We start from the raw sequence: 15,993 nt of genomic DNA, 5'->3' as shown, positions 1-15,993 counted from the left end.
TAATTAAAATGCCAATTTTTATGCTTCAGTGCAGCAAAAATGGCCTTTAGTTACATTTTTTAAATGATTTTGTCTTAGGAGGGTTTATATTTTACATCTTTTTAAAAAATGGTTTTATTGAGGCCTAATTTACATTCTATAAGATACACCTATGCAACATCTCTACAATCCAGTTTTAGAAAACTTCCATAAGAATAGATTTTTCAAAGCTGATTCCTCACTAAGAGGTTAATTTTTTTAAACTGAGAATGTAGATTAATTCATTATATATTTTTTCAATTAACTTTATTTGAAATCTTAATGTCTCTTTCTGTTTTAGTAAATCATGGTGAAAAACAATACTGAGTTTTGGAATGTAGATTAGTGTAAGACAGCCCATAATAGGCTGTGGTATATAGAATCATTTTGAAAACAGTATGTTAAAACCACTGGAGAAGGAAAGGATCATTTAATAAATAGTATTGGGACACCTGATAAAGCCTTTGGAAAATAATGATAGAACGCTACCTGTTGTTTACTAAAACATTTTAAGCATATCATTTATTTAAATGGAAAATAAATCCGTAAGAAAACTGGAGAAAATATAGACAAAAAATGACTACTAGATGAGAAAGACTTAAGTATTTAAAAATAAGGAATAAAATACAAATGAATATCCCAATTGACTTTTGCCACATAAAACTGAAAAATGTGACAAGGTATAAGACAGATGACAAACTGGGAAAAATAAATACTTGCAACAAACATATCAGAAGCAGAGTGTTAACATGTATTATGTGCATATTACCTTTATATTTTAAAAATACCAAAGTGTAATAGATGAGCACATAGACATTTCAAAAAAGAGGAAACATTGCTGATAAGATGTATGTGCCAAACAACAGAGCTTCAGAGCTCTGAAGTAAAAACTGATGGAACAAGGAGAAAAAGACAAATCCACAATTATAATTGGATACTTTATATCCACTCTCTCATAATTGATAAAACTACCAGACATAAAGTCAGTAAGGATTAGAAGAACTGAATAAACACTAAACAACATTATACAATTGACATTTTTAGAGTACTTCATCCAAGAAGAGCAGAATACAAATTCTTGTCAAGTACCCATTGGAACAGTCACCAAGATAGACCACTTCTGCATCATAAGGCATATTTTGACACATTTAAAAGAATTAAAATCCAGCTAGTATGTGTTTTTAACCATAATGTAATCAAACTAGAAATCAAACAACACATTTCCAAGTAATCCATGGATAAAAGAGGAAGTCTCAAGGCAAGTAAAAAACATATTAAACAGAACGAGAAGAGAACAAATCATAAATTTTGTGATACACAGAAACAGTGATAAAAGGGAATTTATAGCACTGAATGCTTATATCAGAAAAAAAGATTTCATCAATCAACTAAGCTTCCATCTTAGGAAATTGCTAATCAATATGTATTAATTTTTAGTTAAGCAAGATGAAAAAGTTCTAGAGGCCTGCTATAAAACATTGTACCTGTAGTTAATACTGTACCTGTAGTTAACAATACTATCTTGTACACTTAAGGTTTTACAAAGGGTAAATCTTGTGTTAACTATTCTTATAGTAAAAGAAAATAAAAAATAAGGGCAAAATAAGCCTAAAAGCAAGCAGAACAGGGTAATAATGACAAAGGATCAAAAGATCAATGAAACTGAAAACAGAAACACAGTGGAGAAGTCAATTAAAATAAAAGAATCATGAAGGAACACTACAAATAGTTCATACATAAATTGGACAGATGAAATTGACCAATTCCAATTCCTTGAAAATCACAAACTATGAACACTTACCTAAGATGAAATAGATACTCTGAATAATCCTCTGAGTATTAAAGAAATTGAATTTTACTTAGAAGCGTTTTATGGTAGGGTATAAAAAGTCCAGGCCTAGATGATTTCCTTGGTGAATTCACATCACTATATGTTTAAAGAGGAAATAACACCAATGCACCAATCTGTTCCAGAAAATAGATGACTAGGTAATTCTTCCTATCCCATTTTATGAGATGATCATGATCCTGATCCCAATATTTGAAAACAGCACAAAAAAGAAAACTATGAACCAGTATCTCATGAACTTACATGTTAACTTGTTAACTTACATGTTAAAATCCTCCACAAAATATTGGTAAACCAAATCTAACCATATATAAATAAAATTATACACCACAGCTAAGTGGAATTTATATCAGGTATGCAAGGCTGCATCAACACTTAAAAATAAATCAGTGTAATCCACCACATCAATGGATTAAAGAATGAAAATCATATGATAATAACAGTTAATGTAAAAAGAGCATATGATAAAATCCTATATCCATTCATTAGAAGAATTCTCACCAAGGTAGAAACAGATTGGTAATACCTGAACTTGATATAAAACACAAATAAAATGCAACAGCTAAACTTATACTTCCATTATGAAGAACTAAACGCTTTCCTCCTAAGACTGGGAATAGGGTAATGCTGTCTGCTCTCACCCCTCCTATTTAATAATCTATTGAAAGTCACATCCACTGCAGTAGGCAAGAAAAGGAAATAAAAGGCCTGGAGATTGGAATGAAAAAATAAAATTTTCCCTATTCTTAGATCATACATATCATTGGGTAGAAAATTCCAAGCTATCTACAAAACATCTGTTAGAACTAGTAAGTAAGTAGCAAGGTTGTGGGATACAAAGTCCACATACAAAATTAATTATATTCCTATATACTAACAATGAATAATTGGAAACCAAAATTTAAAACATAGTACAATTTACAGTTGCTTCAAAAGTAGTGAGTTGCCTACACATAAATTTAGCAAAATATCTACAGGATCAGTATATGAAAACTATAAAACACTGATGTAGGATATCAAACAAGATATAAATAAATGAAGATACATACTGTACTCTGTGTTCATAGATTGAAAGCTTCAGTAAAAATGTTAATTCTCATGTCTCCTTACAGGTATGATGAAATTCATATAAAAATACCAGCAGGGTTTATTTTTTACAGCCACAGACTGTATGATTCTAAATTTATATTTAAAAAGCAAACTGAAAAGTTCATTACTTTTGAAAAAGAAATAGCTCAGTTTTAAGTATTATATAAAAATGCTAATCAAAACCAGTATTAGTTGACAGGATAGAAACCAAGAGAGTCCAGACAATTCCTTTATAGGCCTGGTTAGCTGATTTTTGACAGTGGAAAATGGATAGCCTTTCAGCAAATAGTATTGGAGCACTTAGATAGGCATAGGGAAGAAAGTGAAACTCGACCCAGACCTCACACCTTATATAAAAATTGACTCAAAAGTGGACCACAGATCTAAAGATAAAATATAAAACTGTAAAACTTGCATAAGGAAATATGACTTACGGTCAGTTGAAGATTATCTGAGATGTAGGACTAAAGGTATAATCCAGAAAAAAATCAAGTTTGACCTCATTAAAATAAAAAACCTATTATATTAAACAGATCCTGTTAAGAGGATGGAAAGACAAGCCATAGACTGAGAAGAAATATTACAGGTCACCTATTCAACAAAACTTGCATACAAAATGTGTTAGGAACTCTCTAAACTCAATAGTAGGAATACCAAAAGCCCAAACAGCAAATGGGCAAAAGGCATGAGGAGACATTTCACTAAAGGATATATATATCAATAACAAATATGCACGTGAAGATGTCATCATCATTACCGATTAGAAACCCATTCAGGAAATATAGTTAACTATTAGATATAGGTAGTATATAACATAAATCTGGATAAACACCTTGGAGGGATTAAAGACCTAAATGTGTGACCTGAAACCATAAAAATCCTAAAAAAGAGCATAGGCATTATTTTCTCTGACGTTGGTCATAGCAACTTCTTTCTAGATATGTCGCCTGAGACAAGGGAAACAAAAGTAAAAATAAACTGTTGGGACTACGTCAAAATAAAAAGTTTCTGCACAGCAAAAGAAACAATAAAACTAAAAGGCATCTTATGGAATGGGAGAAGATATTTGCAAATAATGTATCTGGTAAAGAGTTAGTATCCAAAATATACAAAAATTTATAAAACTCAACAGCCCCAAATCAAATAATCCAATTAAAAAATGGGTCGAAGACATGAACAGATATTTTTCAAAAGAAGACATCCAGATGGCCAATAGACACACAAAAAGATGCTCAACATCACTGATCATCAGGAAAATGCTAATCAAAACTACAATGAAATACCACCTCACACCTGTCAAAATGGCTAAGATCAATAATATTAGAAACAACGGGTGTTGGTGAGGATGTGTAGAAAAAGGAACACTGGCACACCTTTGGTGAGAATTCAAAGTGGTGCAGGCACGGTAGGATGCAGTATGGAAATACCTCAACAACTAAAAATACAATTACTAGATATTTACCCAAAGAATATGAAAACACTAATTCAAAAAGATAGAGGCATCCCTACGTTTATTGCAGCATTATTTACAATAACAGAAGCAACTGAAGTATCAATGGATAGATGAATGGATGAAGCAGAACAATGGAATATTATTCAGCCATAATAAGAATGAATGTTTTAAATTTTTTATTGGAGTTCAGTTTGCCAACATATAGCATAACACCCAGTGCTCATCCCGCCAAGTGCCCCCCTCAGTGCCCGTCACCCAGTCACCCAAACCCCCCGCCCACCTCCCCTTCCACTACCCCTTGTTCATTTCCCAGAGGTAGGTGTCTCTCATGTTTTGTCACCCTCACTGATATTTCACTGATTTTCTCTCCTTTCCCTTTATTCCCTTTCACTATTTTTTATATTCCTCAAATGAATGAAACCATGTTTGCCCTTTTCCGATTGACTTATTTCACTCAGCATAATACCCTCCAGTTCCATCCACGTCAAAGCAATTGGTGGGTATTTGTCATTTCTAATGGCTGAGTAATATTCCATTGTATACATAGACCACATCTTCTTTTTTTTAATAAATTAATTTTTTATTGGTGTTCAATTTACCAACATACAGAATAACACCCAGTGCTCATCCCGTCAAGTGCCCCCCTCATTGCCCGTCACCCATTCACCCCCACCCTCCGCCCTCCTCCCCTTCCACCACCCCTAGTTCGTTTCCCAGAGTTAGGAGTCTTTTTCTTCTCCCTTCCCTTATATTCCCTTTCACTGTTATTTATATTCCCCAAATGAATGAGAACATATAATGTTTGTCCTTCTCCGATTGACTTATTTCACTCAGCATAATACCCTCCAGTTCCATCCACGTCGAAGCAAATGGTGGGTATTTGTCATTTCTAATGGCTGAGTAATATTCCATTGTATACATAAACCACATCTTCTTTATCCATTCATCTTTCGATGGATACCGAGGCTCCTTCCACAGTCTGGCTATTGTGGACATTGCTGCTATAAACATTGGGGTGCAGGTGTCCCGGCGTTTCACTGCATCTGTATCTTTGGGGTAAATCCCCAGCAGTGCAATTGCTGGGTCATAGGGCAGGTCTATTTTAAACTCTTTGAGGAACCTCCACACAGTTTTCCAGAGTGGCTGCACCAGTTCACATTCCCACCAACAGTGCAAGAGGGTTCCCCTTTCTCCACATCCTCTCCAACATGTGTTGTTTCCTGCCTTGTTAATACTCCCCATTCTCACTGGTGTGAGGTGGTATCTCATTGTGGTTTTGATTTGTATTTCCCTGATGGCCAGGGATGCGGAGTATGCTTGTTGGCCATGTCTATGTCTTCCTCTGTGAGATTTCTGTTCATGTCTTTTGCCCACTTCATGATTTGGATTGTTTGTTTCTTGGGTGTTGAGTTGAATAAGTTCTTTATAGATCTTGGATACTAGCCCTTTATCTGATAGGTCATTTGCAAATATCTTCTCCCATTCTGTAGGTTGTCTTTTAGTTTTGTGGACTGTTTCTTTTGCTGTGCAGAAGCTTTTTATCTTGATGAAGTCCCAATAATTCATTTTTGCTTTTGTTTCTCTTGCCTTCATGGATGTATCTTTGCGAGAAGTTGTTGCGGCCAAGTTCAAAAAGAGTGTTGCCTGTGTTCTCCTCTAGGATTTTGATGGAATCTTGTCTCACATTTAGATCTTTCATCCATTTTGAGTTTGTCTTTGTGTATGGTGTAAAAGAATGGTCTAGTTTCATTCTTCTACATGTGGATGTCCAATTTTCCCAGCACCATTTATTGAAGAGATTGTCTTTTTTCCAGTAGATAATCTTTCCTGCTTTGTCAAATATTATTTGACCATAAAGTTGAGGGTCCACTTCTGGATTCTCTATTCTGTTCCATTGATCTCTGTGTCTGTTTTTGGGCCAGTACCACACTGTCTTGATGACCACAGCTTTGTAGTACAACCTGAAATCTGGCATTGTGATGCCCCCAGCTATGGTTTTCTTTTTTAAAATTCCCCTGGCTATTCAGGGTCTTTTCTGATTCCACACAAATCTTAAAATAATTTGTTCTAACTCTCTGAAGAAAGCCCATGGTATTTTGATAGGGATTGCATTAAACATGTAAATTGCCCTGGGTAACATTGACATTTTCACGCTATTAATTCTTCCAATCCATGAGCATGGAATATTTTTCCATCTCTTTGTGTCTTCCTCAATTTCTTTCAGAAGTATTCTATAGTTTTTAGGGTATAGATCCTTTACCTCTTTGGTTAGGTTTATTCCTAGGTATCTTATGAGGTTTATTCCTAGGTATCTAATGAGAATGAAATTTTGTCATTTTGAACAACATGAATGGACCTAGAGGATATAATGCTAAGTCAGATAACTCAGAGAAAGATAAATACCACATGATTTCATCCATGTGAAATTTAAGAAACAAAACAAATGAGCAAAGGGGAAAAAAAGGACCAAAGCAAAGAACAGACTCTTAACTTTAGGGAATGAACTAATGGTTACCAGAAGCTAAGTCGGTGGAGGGATGGATGAAACAGAGGATAGGATTTAAAGAGTGTACTTGTCATTATGAGCAGCAGGTTGTTAAAATAAAAAAAGAAAAATATCTTGGGGAAATTCAAATTACATAGCTAATAGAATGGCCAACATCAAAAATACATAAATGAAAAATAGGTTTAAAAAGAATAACCAAAAAAAGATATCTCTTAGATGGACCCATGTGAGAATGGGAGGTGCTTGAGTTGTAGAGTTTCCTAGAAGAAAACAATTATTTATAACCAAGAAGCAGTTCCATATATACACATTCTTAGTAAATTGCCTGAAAAGATATCAAATAGAAGGTCTAAAGCACTAAGGATTCAATAATTTGACTAAATTTTCACCTTCATACCTTCTTTCATATTAGTGATTTTATTTTCTCTTTATTAAATGGAGCTTCCCAAATCCTATCAGTGTTTTCTTACAAAACCTGATGAGCATTCACAGATGAGAACCCATAAGAAGTAATGGAAAATCACTGTGGATTCGTTTGGTGACAAAACACCTACTAAGAAAGACTGCTGCTATTTGTCGACATAACAATCTTGTAAATATAAACATTATATCAGAATATATTTATTATTTATGTTCTAAACTTGAAAAAGGATGTGAAGTGACATAAATAAGCAGTTTAGAACAAAATAAAACTTACTAAGTAAGTCCATAGAAGCAGTGTATTAGTATTTAACTCTGTGGTGTGTAGGTTCAGATATCCTTGGTTTGAATACCCCTGTTTCCACTTATTATTGTCCCTTCCCTTTTTGTATCTCAGCATTCTCATCTGTAAAATGGGAATAATAGTACCTACTACATAAGAGTTTTTGTGAAGATAATTGGCTACATGTAAAACATTTAAAACAGTAACTGGCACATAAGTCCTCAGTAAGTGTTAGTTATCATTACTAGCTCTGACTTATATTTCAAGAAGATACTGTATTCATAATCCTCATTTGAAAGTAAACTAAAATTTTGTCTTTACCTAAAGTTCAACTTTATTTGTTGTTTTTAGTTGTGGGGAAGAGACCTTATAAATACCAAATAAATACTGAGAACTAAAAAAAGAAATTTGATGAAAAGAAAACATTATTTTGGCAGGGAGCACCTAGGTGGTATAGTCAGTTAAGCATCCAAGTTTTGATTTCAGCTCAGGTTGCAATCTCAGGGTTATGAGATCAAGTCCTACATCAGTCTGCTTGAGATTCTCTTTCTCCCTCTGCTCCTCCCTTCTACATACTCTTTCTCTTTCTAATATGAATAAATAAATATTTAAAGAAAAACAAAGCAAGCATTGTTTTTTTAATTTAATTCCCTTCTAAGCTGTTTCCTGAATTTTTTCATAAATATGTCCTGAATATTTTTTATCACTATGTAAACTTAAGAACAACTCATTTCCTATTATTCAAGATCTTAACTTAAAAGTCTATTGCATTTGGGAACTTTTCAAAATTTGTTCCTATTAATCACAATTTTCCTTTTCTCTTTGTAGGTCACCATTTGCTGCTGTCACAGACTATTCAGTTACAAGGAATAATGTCATACAGCTCTGCTTGGAATTGACAACAATTGTGCAACAGGTATTAGCTGACAACCTTTCCTTCTGTTAATTTATTATCTTTTTCGTATTCTAACAATGCAGAGTATTCCTTTTTACCAAGAGTAAACCAGTAAGATACTGATTTGGGAGTTTCTCACGCAAAGATAAATGGTTCTAAATAAACCATATATGTGGTTTGGGAAACTATTCATGTAGCCTAATAAATAAGCATTTTATTTACCAGAAGATGTAAAAGTCAACTCCACCTCCAGAGAAATCATTATAAGATCATAAGTCTTGGGGCACCTAGGTGGCTCAGTTGGTTAAGCATCTGCCTTTGGCTCAAGTTATGATCCCAGGGTTCTGGGATGGAGCCCCATGTCGGACTCCCTGCTCAGCAGGGGGTCTGCTTCTCCCTCTCTCTCTGCCACTCCCCCTGCTTGTATACTCTCTCTTCTCTGTCTCTCTCAAATAAATGAAATAAATCTTTTAAAAAATCGTAAGTCTGGTAGTCTCACATTTTAGTGAGGAAGATTGTATTGCCTTTCACAAAATGAAATTGCCCCATTTAGATAAAAATCTAAAACTTTTGCTCTAAGACACTGTTCTTTATTAGTACAACTATTAGTTTCACTTATATATTGCACATATGAAAGAATATATGTAATAGCTTTTAACAGTGGTCTATTTACATGACCTGGTTTTTTGCTTTCAATACTATCCAACCCAGGGATCCCCAAATCAAATGCCTTCAGGAGTACCGTAGCTAATATAAATGTTTGAATCAAGCCTGGCATAAGATAAGGAGAAACGTTAGAGTGGTGAATTGACTAGTACATATTTTACAATATTTAATTAAATGTAATAACAAAACACATCTAAGAAGTCTGAAGCCCGCAGTCATCATGCTGTGTAAGCCCCAATGTCAGCCTGTTGCCACTGCTTTCTTGGGTGCCTGCATTTGTTAACCTAGCCAGTGATGCAGAAAGAAAGCAGACAATAAAATAAGATGATACCGATGATTATTGGAGAAGTTGATGTTTTAATTTATTCTGCTCCCTGTCCTTTATTACCAGGGATAATTATAAGAAGGAGAATAACTTTGTGACTTTTAATTGTGGAACACATCATGATTATATCATGGCAGTGAGAAAGTCAGCAACTCCTTGTAACTCAGAGACATGGGTGGAGATTGTGAACATTTTTATGAGTTTTGAGATACCCTAACAGTCTCATTGCATGTCTTTATATTTGATATCAGTAAATTTAACTTCTGAATTTCAAAAATCTCAACTGGATAATGGGGAGAAGAGTGGCATTTTAGGACAAGGGTCAACAAACTTTTTGTAAAAGGTCAGATAGTAAGTATTTAAGGTTTTGTAGGCTATGTAGTGTGGGCTATCAGGGTCTGTTGTAACTACTCAACTCTGTTGTTAGAGTGCAAAAGCAGCCTTAGACAATGTGTAAATGAATGGGGGTTGCTATGTGCCTGTAAAACTTGTTTTGCAAAAAAAGCTGCAGGTTGGTTTTGGCCCATGGGCCATCTTTGGCTGACCTGTGTTGTAGGGCAGTGCTAGCCCAGTGTGCTCTCTGGACCAGTAGCATTATCATCACATGAAAACCTGTTAGAAATTCGAATATTGGTATACATCCCAAATGTACTGTGTGAGGGCCCAGGAATCTACATGTTTGCTAGTTTTTGAAGTGATTCTGGTTCTCCTACATTGTTCTAGGGCCCAGGGGTAAAAGTAATAATATAATCTATGGGTTATTTTTCTTATAGCTCTTTGTTATCAATGATGTTTCTTAAAGATTTATTTCCTAAAACTCTATTTTTTAAAGGCATTAAACTAAACCAAAGATTTGAGATGTGGATAACAGATTATTAGTTTCTTCCTTTTTACTATGAGAGAGAAATTCTGTCTGATTTAGGGATACATATTACACAGTATTTGTATGATAACCTTGCATAGCCTTTTAATATAGATATGTGCTCAGTAGCAATCTATATTAAACAATCCCAATAATACAGAATTATTAAGTGCTACATGACCAGATCAGTGGTAACTGTATTATGTGTGTTATTTAGGCTTCTTATTTATACATGAGACTCAAAACAGTTGACATGGTGGAATTAAATGTGAGGATTAAAAGTTTATTTTTCAACTTTGTATATATGAGAAACTCTTATTTATTGTCAGTTCTATGAGAATGCAATCCATCTGATATCAACTTGCAAAATAACTTCATTTACAAGCATAATTATGACAGAAAGTGGGTGTTTTTCAATTCTTGAGACTCCTCCAAACATCTGGACCTGGATAGCCTATTTAAAGTTTGCTTTTAAGTAATTGGCCAATTCTCCTTTGCCTTATAAACCAAGACTGCAAATCTAAATGACAATTATGATGTTTTCTTGGCAATCCTAAGGAAGAGTACTCAGGTGTATTCATTTTCTCTTAATTAATATACGATGTTTTCCCACATCAAAAAGGGATCAACAAAGTGATCTTGAAAGAAAATTAGCTTTACTTTAAGTATATAGAGTGAGGTTAGAATTCACAGACTCCAGAGCATACCTTTGTCATTCTAACCTTCAAATGTTACATTGAGAAGAATGGCCAAAATGATTTTTAGTGAATTAAGGTCTCCTGTAGAGAGATTGTCTGGTAGTGAAAGTATGGTTTGTGTCAGATGTGACTAGCTCCCACCCATTCTGCTATTTTAAGAACCTACCATCTAAGTAACAGGTGGTTCAGCTTTTGTTTCCAGTATGCATGAATACCTGCTATTGACAACTACTTCACAATGAACGTTTGCCATTCTGATATTGCCCACAGAGGCTTGTTTGTGCTCTCAGCAGGACTTTTAAATGCTGCACTCTGTGGCTCTACATTCTTCTTAGGAATTTGCTTCAAGGCATTAATGGTTTAAGTGTTTCTGTTTACAGGTCAGGAAACATTAGGTAGAATAGAGAGACATGCATTCAGAAGTTGAACTTTATGTATATTCTGACTTGACCACATACTGAATTATTGAAAACACTCCAAATAATTGAAATACTCCAAATATGCTCAGATGTAGAAGGACCTTCTGTACTCTCCACCCACTGTACACTCTGTTTAAAAGAGGATGCCTTACCCTTCTTAGGACATTTTGCTCTAACATTACTTGTTTCTATTTTTTAAGGTTCAGTAACTCATAACATTTGTCACAGTTCCTTTTATGTCACTCTCGTTTTCCCATCATATGTCCTATTCCATGTGTCACCTTTAAGATGTTTTTGAACAAAACCTCTTTAGCTAGCTGGTTTTGGTTCTTGCCTTGCCCATGCCATCTCAACTTGCACCTGACCATTTATCTTAATTCATCTACTTTAATTAGGTCTTTTCTGTTGTACCCTTTTTAAAAAAGATTTTATTTATTTATTTGAGAGAGACAGAGAGGGAGAGCGTGCACACAGGAGCAGGGGGAGGGGCAGACTCTCCGTGGACCCCTGATGTGGGACTCAATCCCAGGACCCTGGGATCACGACCTGAGCCAAAGGCAGACACTTAACCATCTGAGCCACCCAAGTGTCCCTTTTCTGTTGTACCTTAAAGGAAATGTTAAGTTACCAGTTTCTCTTAACAAAATACATCTTAAAAAAATAAAAAATAAAAAATAAAAAATAAAAATAAAACATCTTCATGACATCCTGATTTAATTTACTTATAAGTATAGGATCTGTCATTTTCATACTGGTCATCCCAAAGCTCAGCTTTAATTTTGTTACTTTTAGCAATTTTCTTCTATTTTCCAAATTGATTACAAACTCCTTTCTTTGGAATTTAAGAAGGTTCCAAGTGTATGGTCCTACCATAATATCAGTGTTATCTTCCAGTACTCCCACATATTTTAATTGGAGTCTAGTTTGTGTGGACAATTTATTGTTGATAAAATAGATTTTGTAAATAGAAAATCTACAAAATAGATTTTGTAGTCTCATCTTTTTATGGTATGGGTTCTCCTCAGAACATGCCCATACATCTAATTTCAACCTGGTAAAATTATATTCTATTCTTTAAGGCCTCTAGGAAGTGCCTTATTCATGAAACTGTTACTATTTCCCACAGTTCTTTGTACCATCTTTGTACCTAGACCATTTATTTTTAATGTAACTATTGATAAGGTTGAGATCAAATATACCACCTCACTGTTTGTCATCTATGTTTCCCATTTGTTCTTTGTTCTTTCTTTTTTCTGTTTTTATTATTTTTTTATGATTCCATTTTGTCCTCTTTGTTGACTTACTAGCTGTAATTCTTTACTGTGTGGGCAGATGTAGAAATCCCTTGAACTTACTTTACATAGCATTTCACATCTCAACTGTGTCAGTTATATATTCTGCTGTGAATAATAATGATCTAACTTCCATTAGATTATGAACTCCTTGAAGACAAAAACAGTGTCTTGCTCATTTTCATATATAGTAGGTGCTCATTACATACCTGTTAAAATAAATTGACCTGAGACCAAATTATCTATTCCTGGTGGCTAGCACATGCTCAAGAAAAAGTTGGAATTAAATGCTTGAATTGTTACTCATTTTATTTCATCTCCTGTGTGAATGCTGTAGTTCTGTTTCTGCTAGTTATGTAAAGAATCCCAGAAATATCCGAGATACCTATCACTTCACATCATAGTTTATTCATGAGTTAAAATAAGAGGATTGATCCTCATAACTACTTTCCAATGCTAGAATGAAAGTGAACAAAACTTCTGAAAAAACTTCTATGCAAATACAGAATACTAACAAAACACGTCTTTTAGAGGAAACTTAATTGATGTATTAGTGTCTGTAAATCATCTTTGAAATAATCTGTTATTTTTCTACTGTTATGTGATGTCATATCTTTGGCACCAAGTTTTTCTGGGTTCTGGTCTGTTATTACCTATCATAGCAATAGGAATGAGGTTGATGGATAAAATAATGAAATAAAATAAGTGTTTATTTCTTGATAATGAAACTATGAGTGATTTTATTTCATTTAGACTCTACTTCTCTATATTTTCCAAATTTTCTAAAATAAATATGAGTTGTCCGGAAAAAAAATGAATGCTATATACATTAAAGGAATACTACTTTGTCTGATAAAAGAGCACAGCATAGACAAATACTTATTATATTTTAAAATAAATGGTGTAGTTTACAGTCAGTGTCCATCTAATGGTCTCATTCAGCCCTTGTATATACACTAATCACTGCATTCACTCAGAATTGTATGCAATATCTGAAGACAGGAATTAAACTTAAGCTACCAGTAAAAGAGGCCAATTTGAATAAGCAAAGTGTAGATTTAAAAAAAAATATCTAGGGCATGCATTTATTACCAGGCTTTCAAGAAATCTCATCTGAACAGTTATGATGATAGTTATGCTTTGAAATATGCTGTACTTCAAATTATTTTTCACTCAACTTTAATTATTTTTATTCCCTTTGCAGCAAGAGGAGATGATCAATATCTAAAAATAAACTGTCACAAATAGCTTTTTTTTCCCTTCTTAACACAAAGGGGTGGTACTATGAAATAGGTGGAAAGTGCTTCTTGATATTGGCTACTCATGTTTAAAGTGGTGCTAACATTAGAGGAGAAAGAGAATATAAATTTATTTTAACAAGCTCTATTTGGGGGAATTTACTTAATCTACTCTGTTTTACTTATTTACAGTTGTGATGGGTTTAAAGAGGTCCCTCCCCCAACACTTTCCTTTCCATATAAGATTGGTTGTAATAACACATTACAGAAAAAGGGAGAACTAGTTTTAAAATTGTAAATGGAAAGAATTCTCAACTGAAGATTCATTTAGAGCACTGTCAGCAACTGAATCAGGAAAATGAGACAGGTACCCATGCATTTCTTGCCAGTATTGAAATAATTTCTATGATGCCTGCCCTAATGGGTAGCAGCTTGATCTAAAATTATTCTACTGTGCCATTTTTATATTTTCCACTTCAAACACAAAAATGATTATGCTAGTTAAGAAATAGACATGAAGGTATCAGTTTGCAAGATGAAGCATTGGTAGAATTCAGAATACTTGGGGCAAGGGACTCAGGATACGGCTAGTGAGTATTGGGAGACTTGAGGCTTAGCCCTGTTGCTTCATGAGCATTTCACCCTGGATAAACCATGTGCATTTGATTGTACCATCTATAAACAGAAGTAATTCTATTGTAAGAATTAAACTAGATGTATTAAAAATGGTTAAAAAAATGTTAAGTGGAAAACAAAAGGAAAGTAATATTTATAAAATAAGTGAGAAATAAAGAGACTTGTTAAAAAGAATTAGAATAACTTTGTTTTAAATAATGAATATACACAAATTTTTTCTCCATTTAGTGTTAGTTTCCTTTAGCTGCGTATACAGTTAAATCTGAATTACATGCTGAGAGAAAATTTCAACAGGTCCTGAAACATTTTAGATTAGATTTTGAAATGCTAAACCAGAAGGAAAAACGTCCTTTTAAAATTCTGGTTCTGGGATCCCTGGGTGGCGCAGTGGTTTGGCGCCTGCCTTTGGCCCAGGGCGCGATCCTGGAGACCCGGGATCGAATCCCACGTCAGGCTCCCGGTGCATGGAGCCTGCTTCTCCCTCTGCCTGTGTCTCTGCCTATCTCTCTCTCTCTCTCTCTGTGTGTGACTATCATAAATAAATAAAAATTAAAAAAAAAAGATAAAATTCTGGTTCTGGTAATATACTTTTACCTGAAATGTCTTGTCTAAATTGTATATATTAGAATGTTTTCTTAATGAGCTTGCTCATTTTTCAGCATTTTTATTTTTTTTAAGATTTTATTTATTTATTCACAAGAGACACAGACTGAGGCAGAGACATAGGCAGAGGGAGGAGAAGCAGGCTTCATGCAGGGAGCCTGATGTGGGGACTTGATCCTAGGACTTCAGGATCATGCCCTGAGCCAAGGCAGATAGATGCTTAACTGCTGAGCCACCCAGGTGTCCCTTTTCAACCTTTTTAGATCCATTTTCCCTGTCCATGGGTATCACTGGCTTTTTGGATAGTGTTTGAAACATTGCTTTAGCTTACCATTCCCAGCTAAAAGTTGGGTTAAAAGGGGAAAAGATCAGTAGTCTTTCACATGGGACTGTTTAAATTAACTTCTGAAAAGTATTGCAAAGAAAAAGGAAATTCTAAAACCTTTCTTAAAATATCCTGTTTTAGGTATGTAATTATTAATACTACTGCTCAGTAAACACTTTCCTTCCTTATAAAATTTGAAGAAATAGCATGTATTGTTCAAAAATTCTTGACTGAGAGAATCATCATCAAGAACTGAAAGTTTATTTGGATGTTGAAAGAGGTTTTATGGTCTTTATTTGCATTCATTCCATTGATGTGTACCATCAGTATAAAGGTTTATATGTAGTACATCTTGTAGTATAATTTTTTCTATATCTTTAAAATTACAAAAGTAATATCTACTTTATAGAAAAATT

The 15,993-nt window shown here is 34.1% G+C and overlaps 1 protein-coding gene across 5 annotated transcripts in view; it reads left to right on the top strand.

The window, feature by feature from the left end:
• CNKSR2 (connector enhancer of kinase suppressor of Ras 2) overlaps positions 1-15,993 on the top strand; it is a 275,826-nt gene that overhangs the window by 77,637 nt on the left and 182,196 nt on the right. For all 5 annotated transcript variants that reach the window (XM_077889011.1, XM_077889013.1, XM_077889010.1 and 2 more), the window contains exon 4: positions 8,447-8,534. In XM_077889011.1, coding sequence (XP_077745137.1) covers positions 8,447-8,534 — 88 coding nt within the window. The remainder of the gene's footprint in view (positions 1-8,446; positions 8,535-15,993) is intronic.

Source organism: Canis aureus, chromosome X (assembly GCF_053574225.1).
Source record: "Canis aureus isolate CA01 chromosome X, VMU_Caureus_v.1.0, whole genome shotgun sequence".
Taxonomy (NCBI): Eukaryota; Metazoa; Chordata; class Mammalia; order Carnivora; family Canidae; genus Canis; species Canis aureus.
Note: the sequence above shows the minus strand (reverse complement) of the source record. Positions and strands in the feature narration are given on the sequence as shown.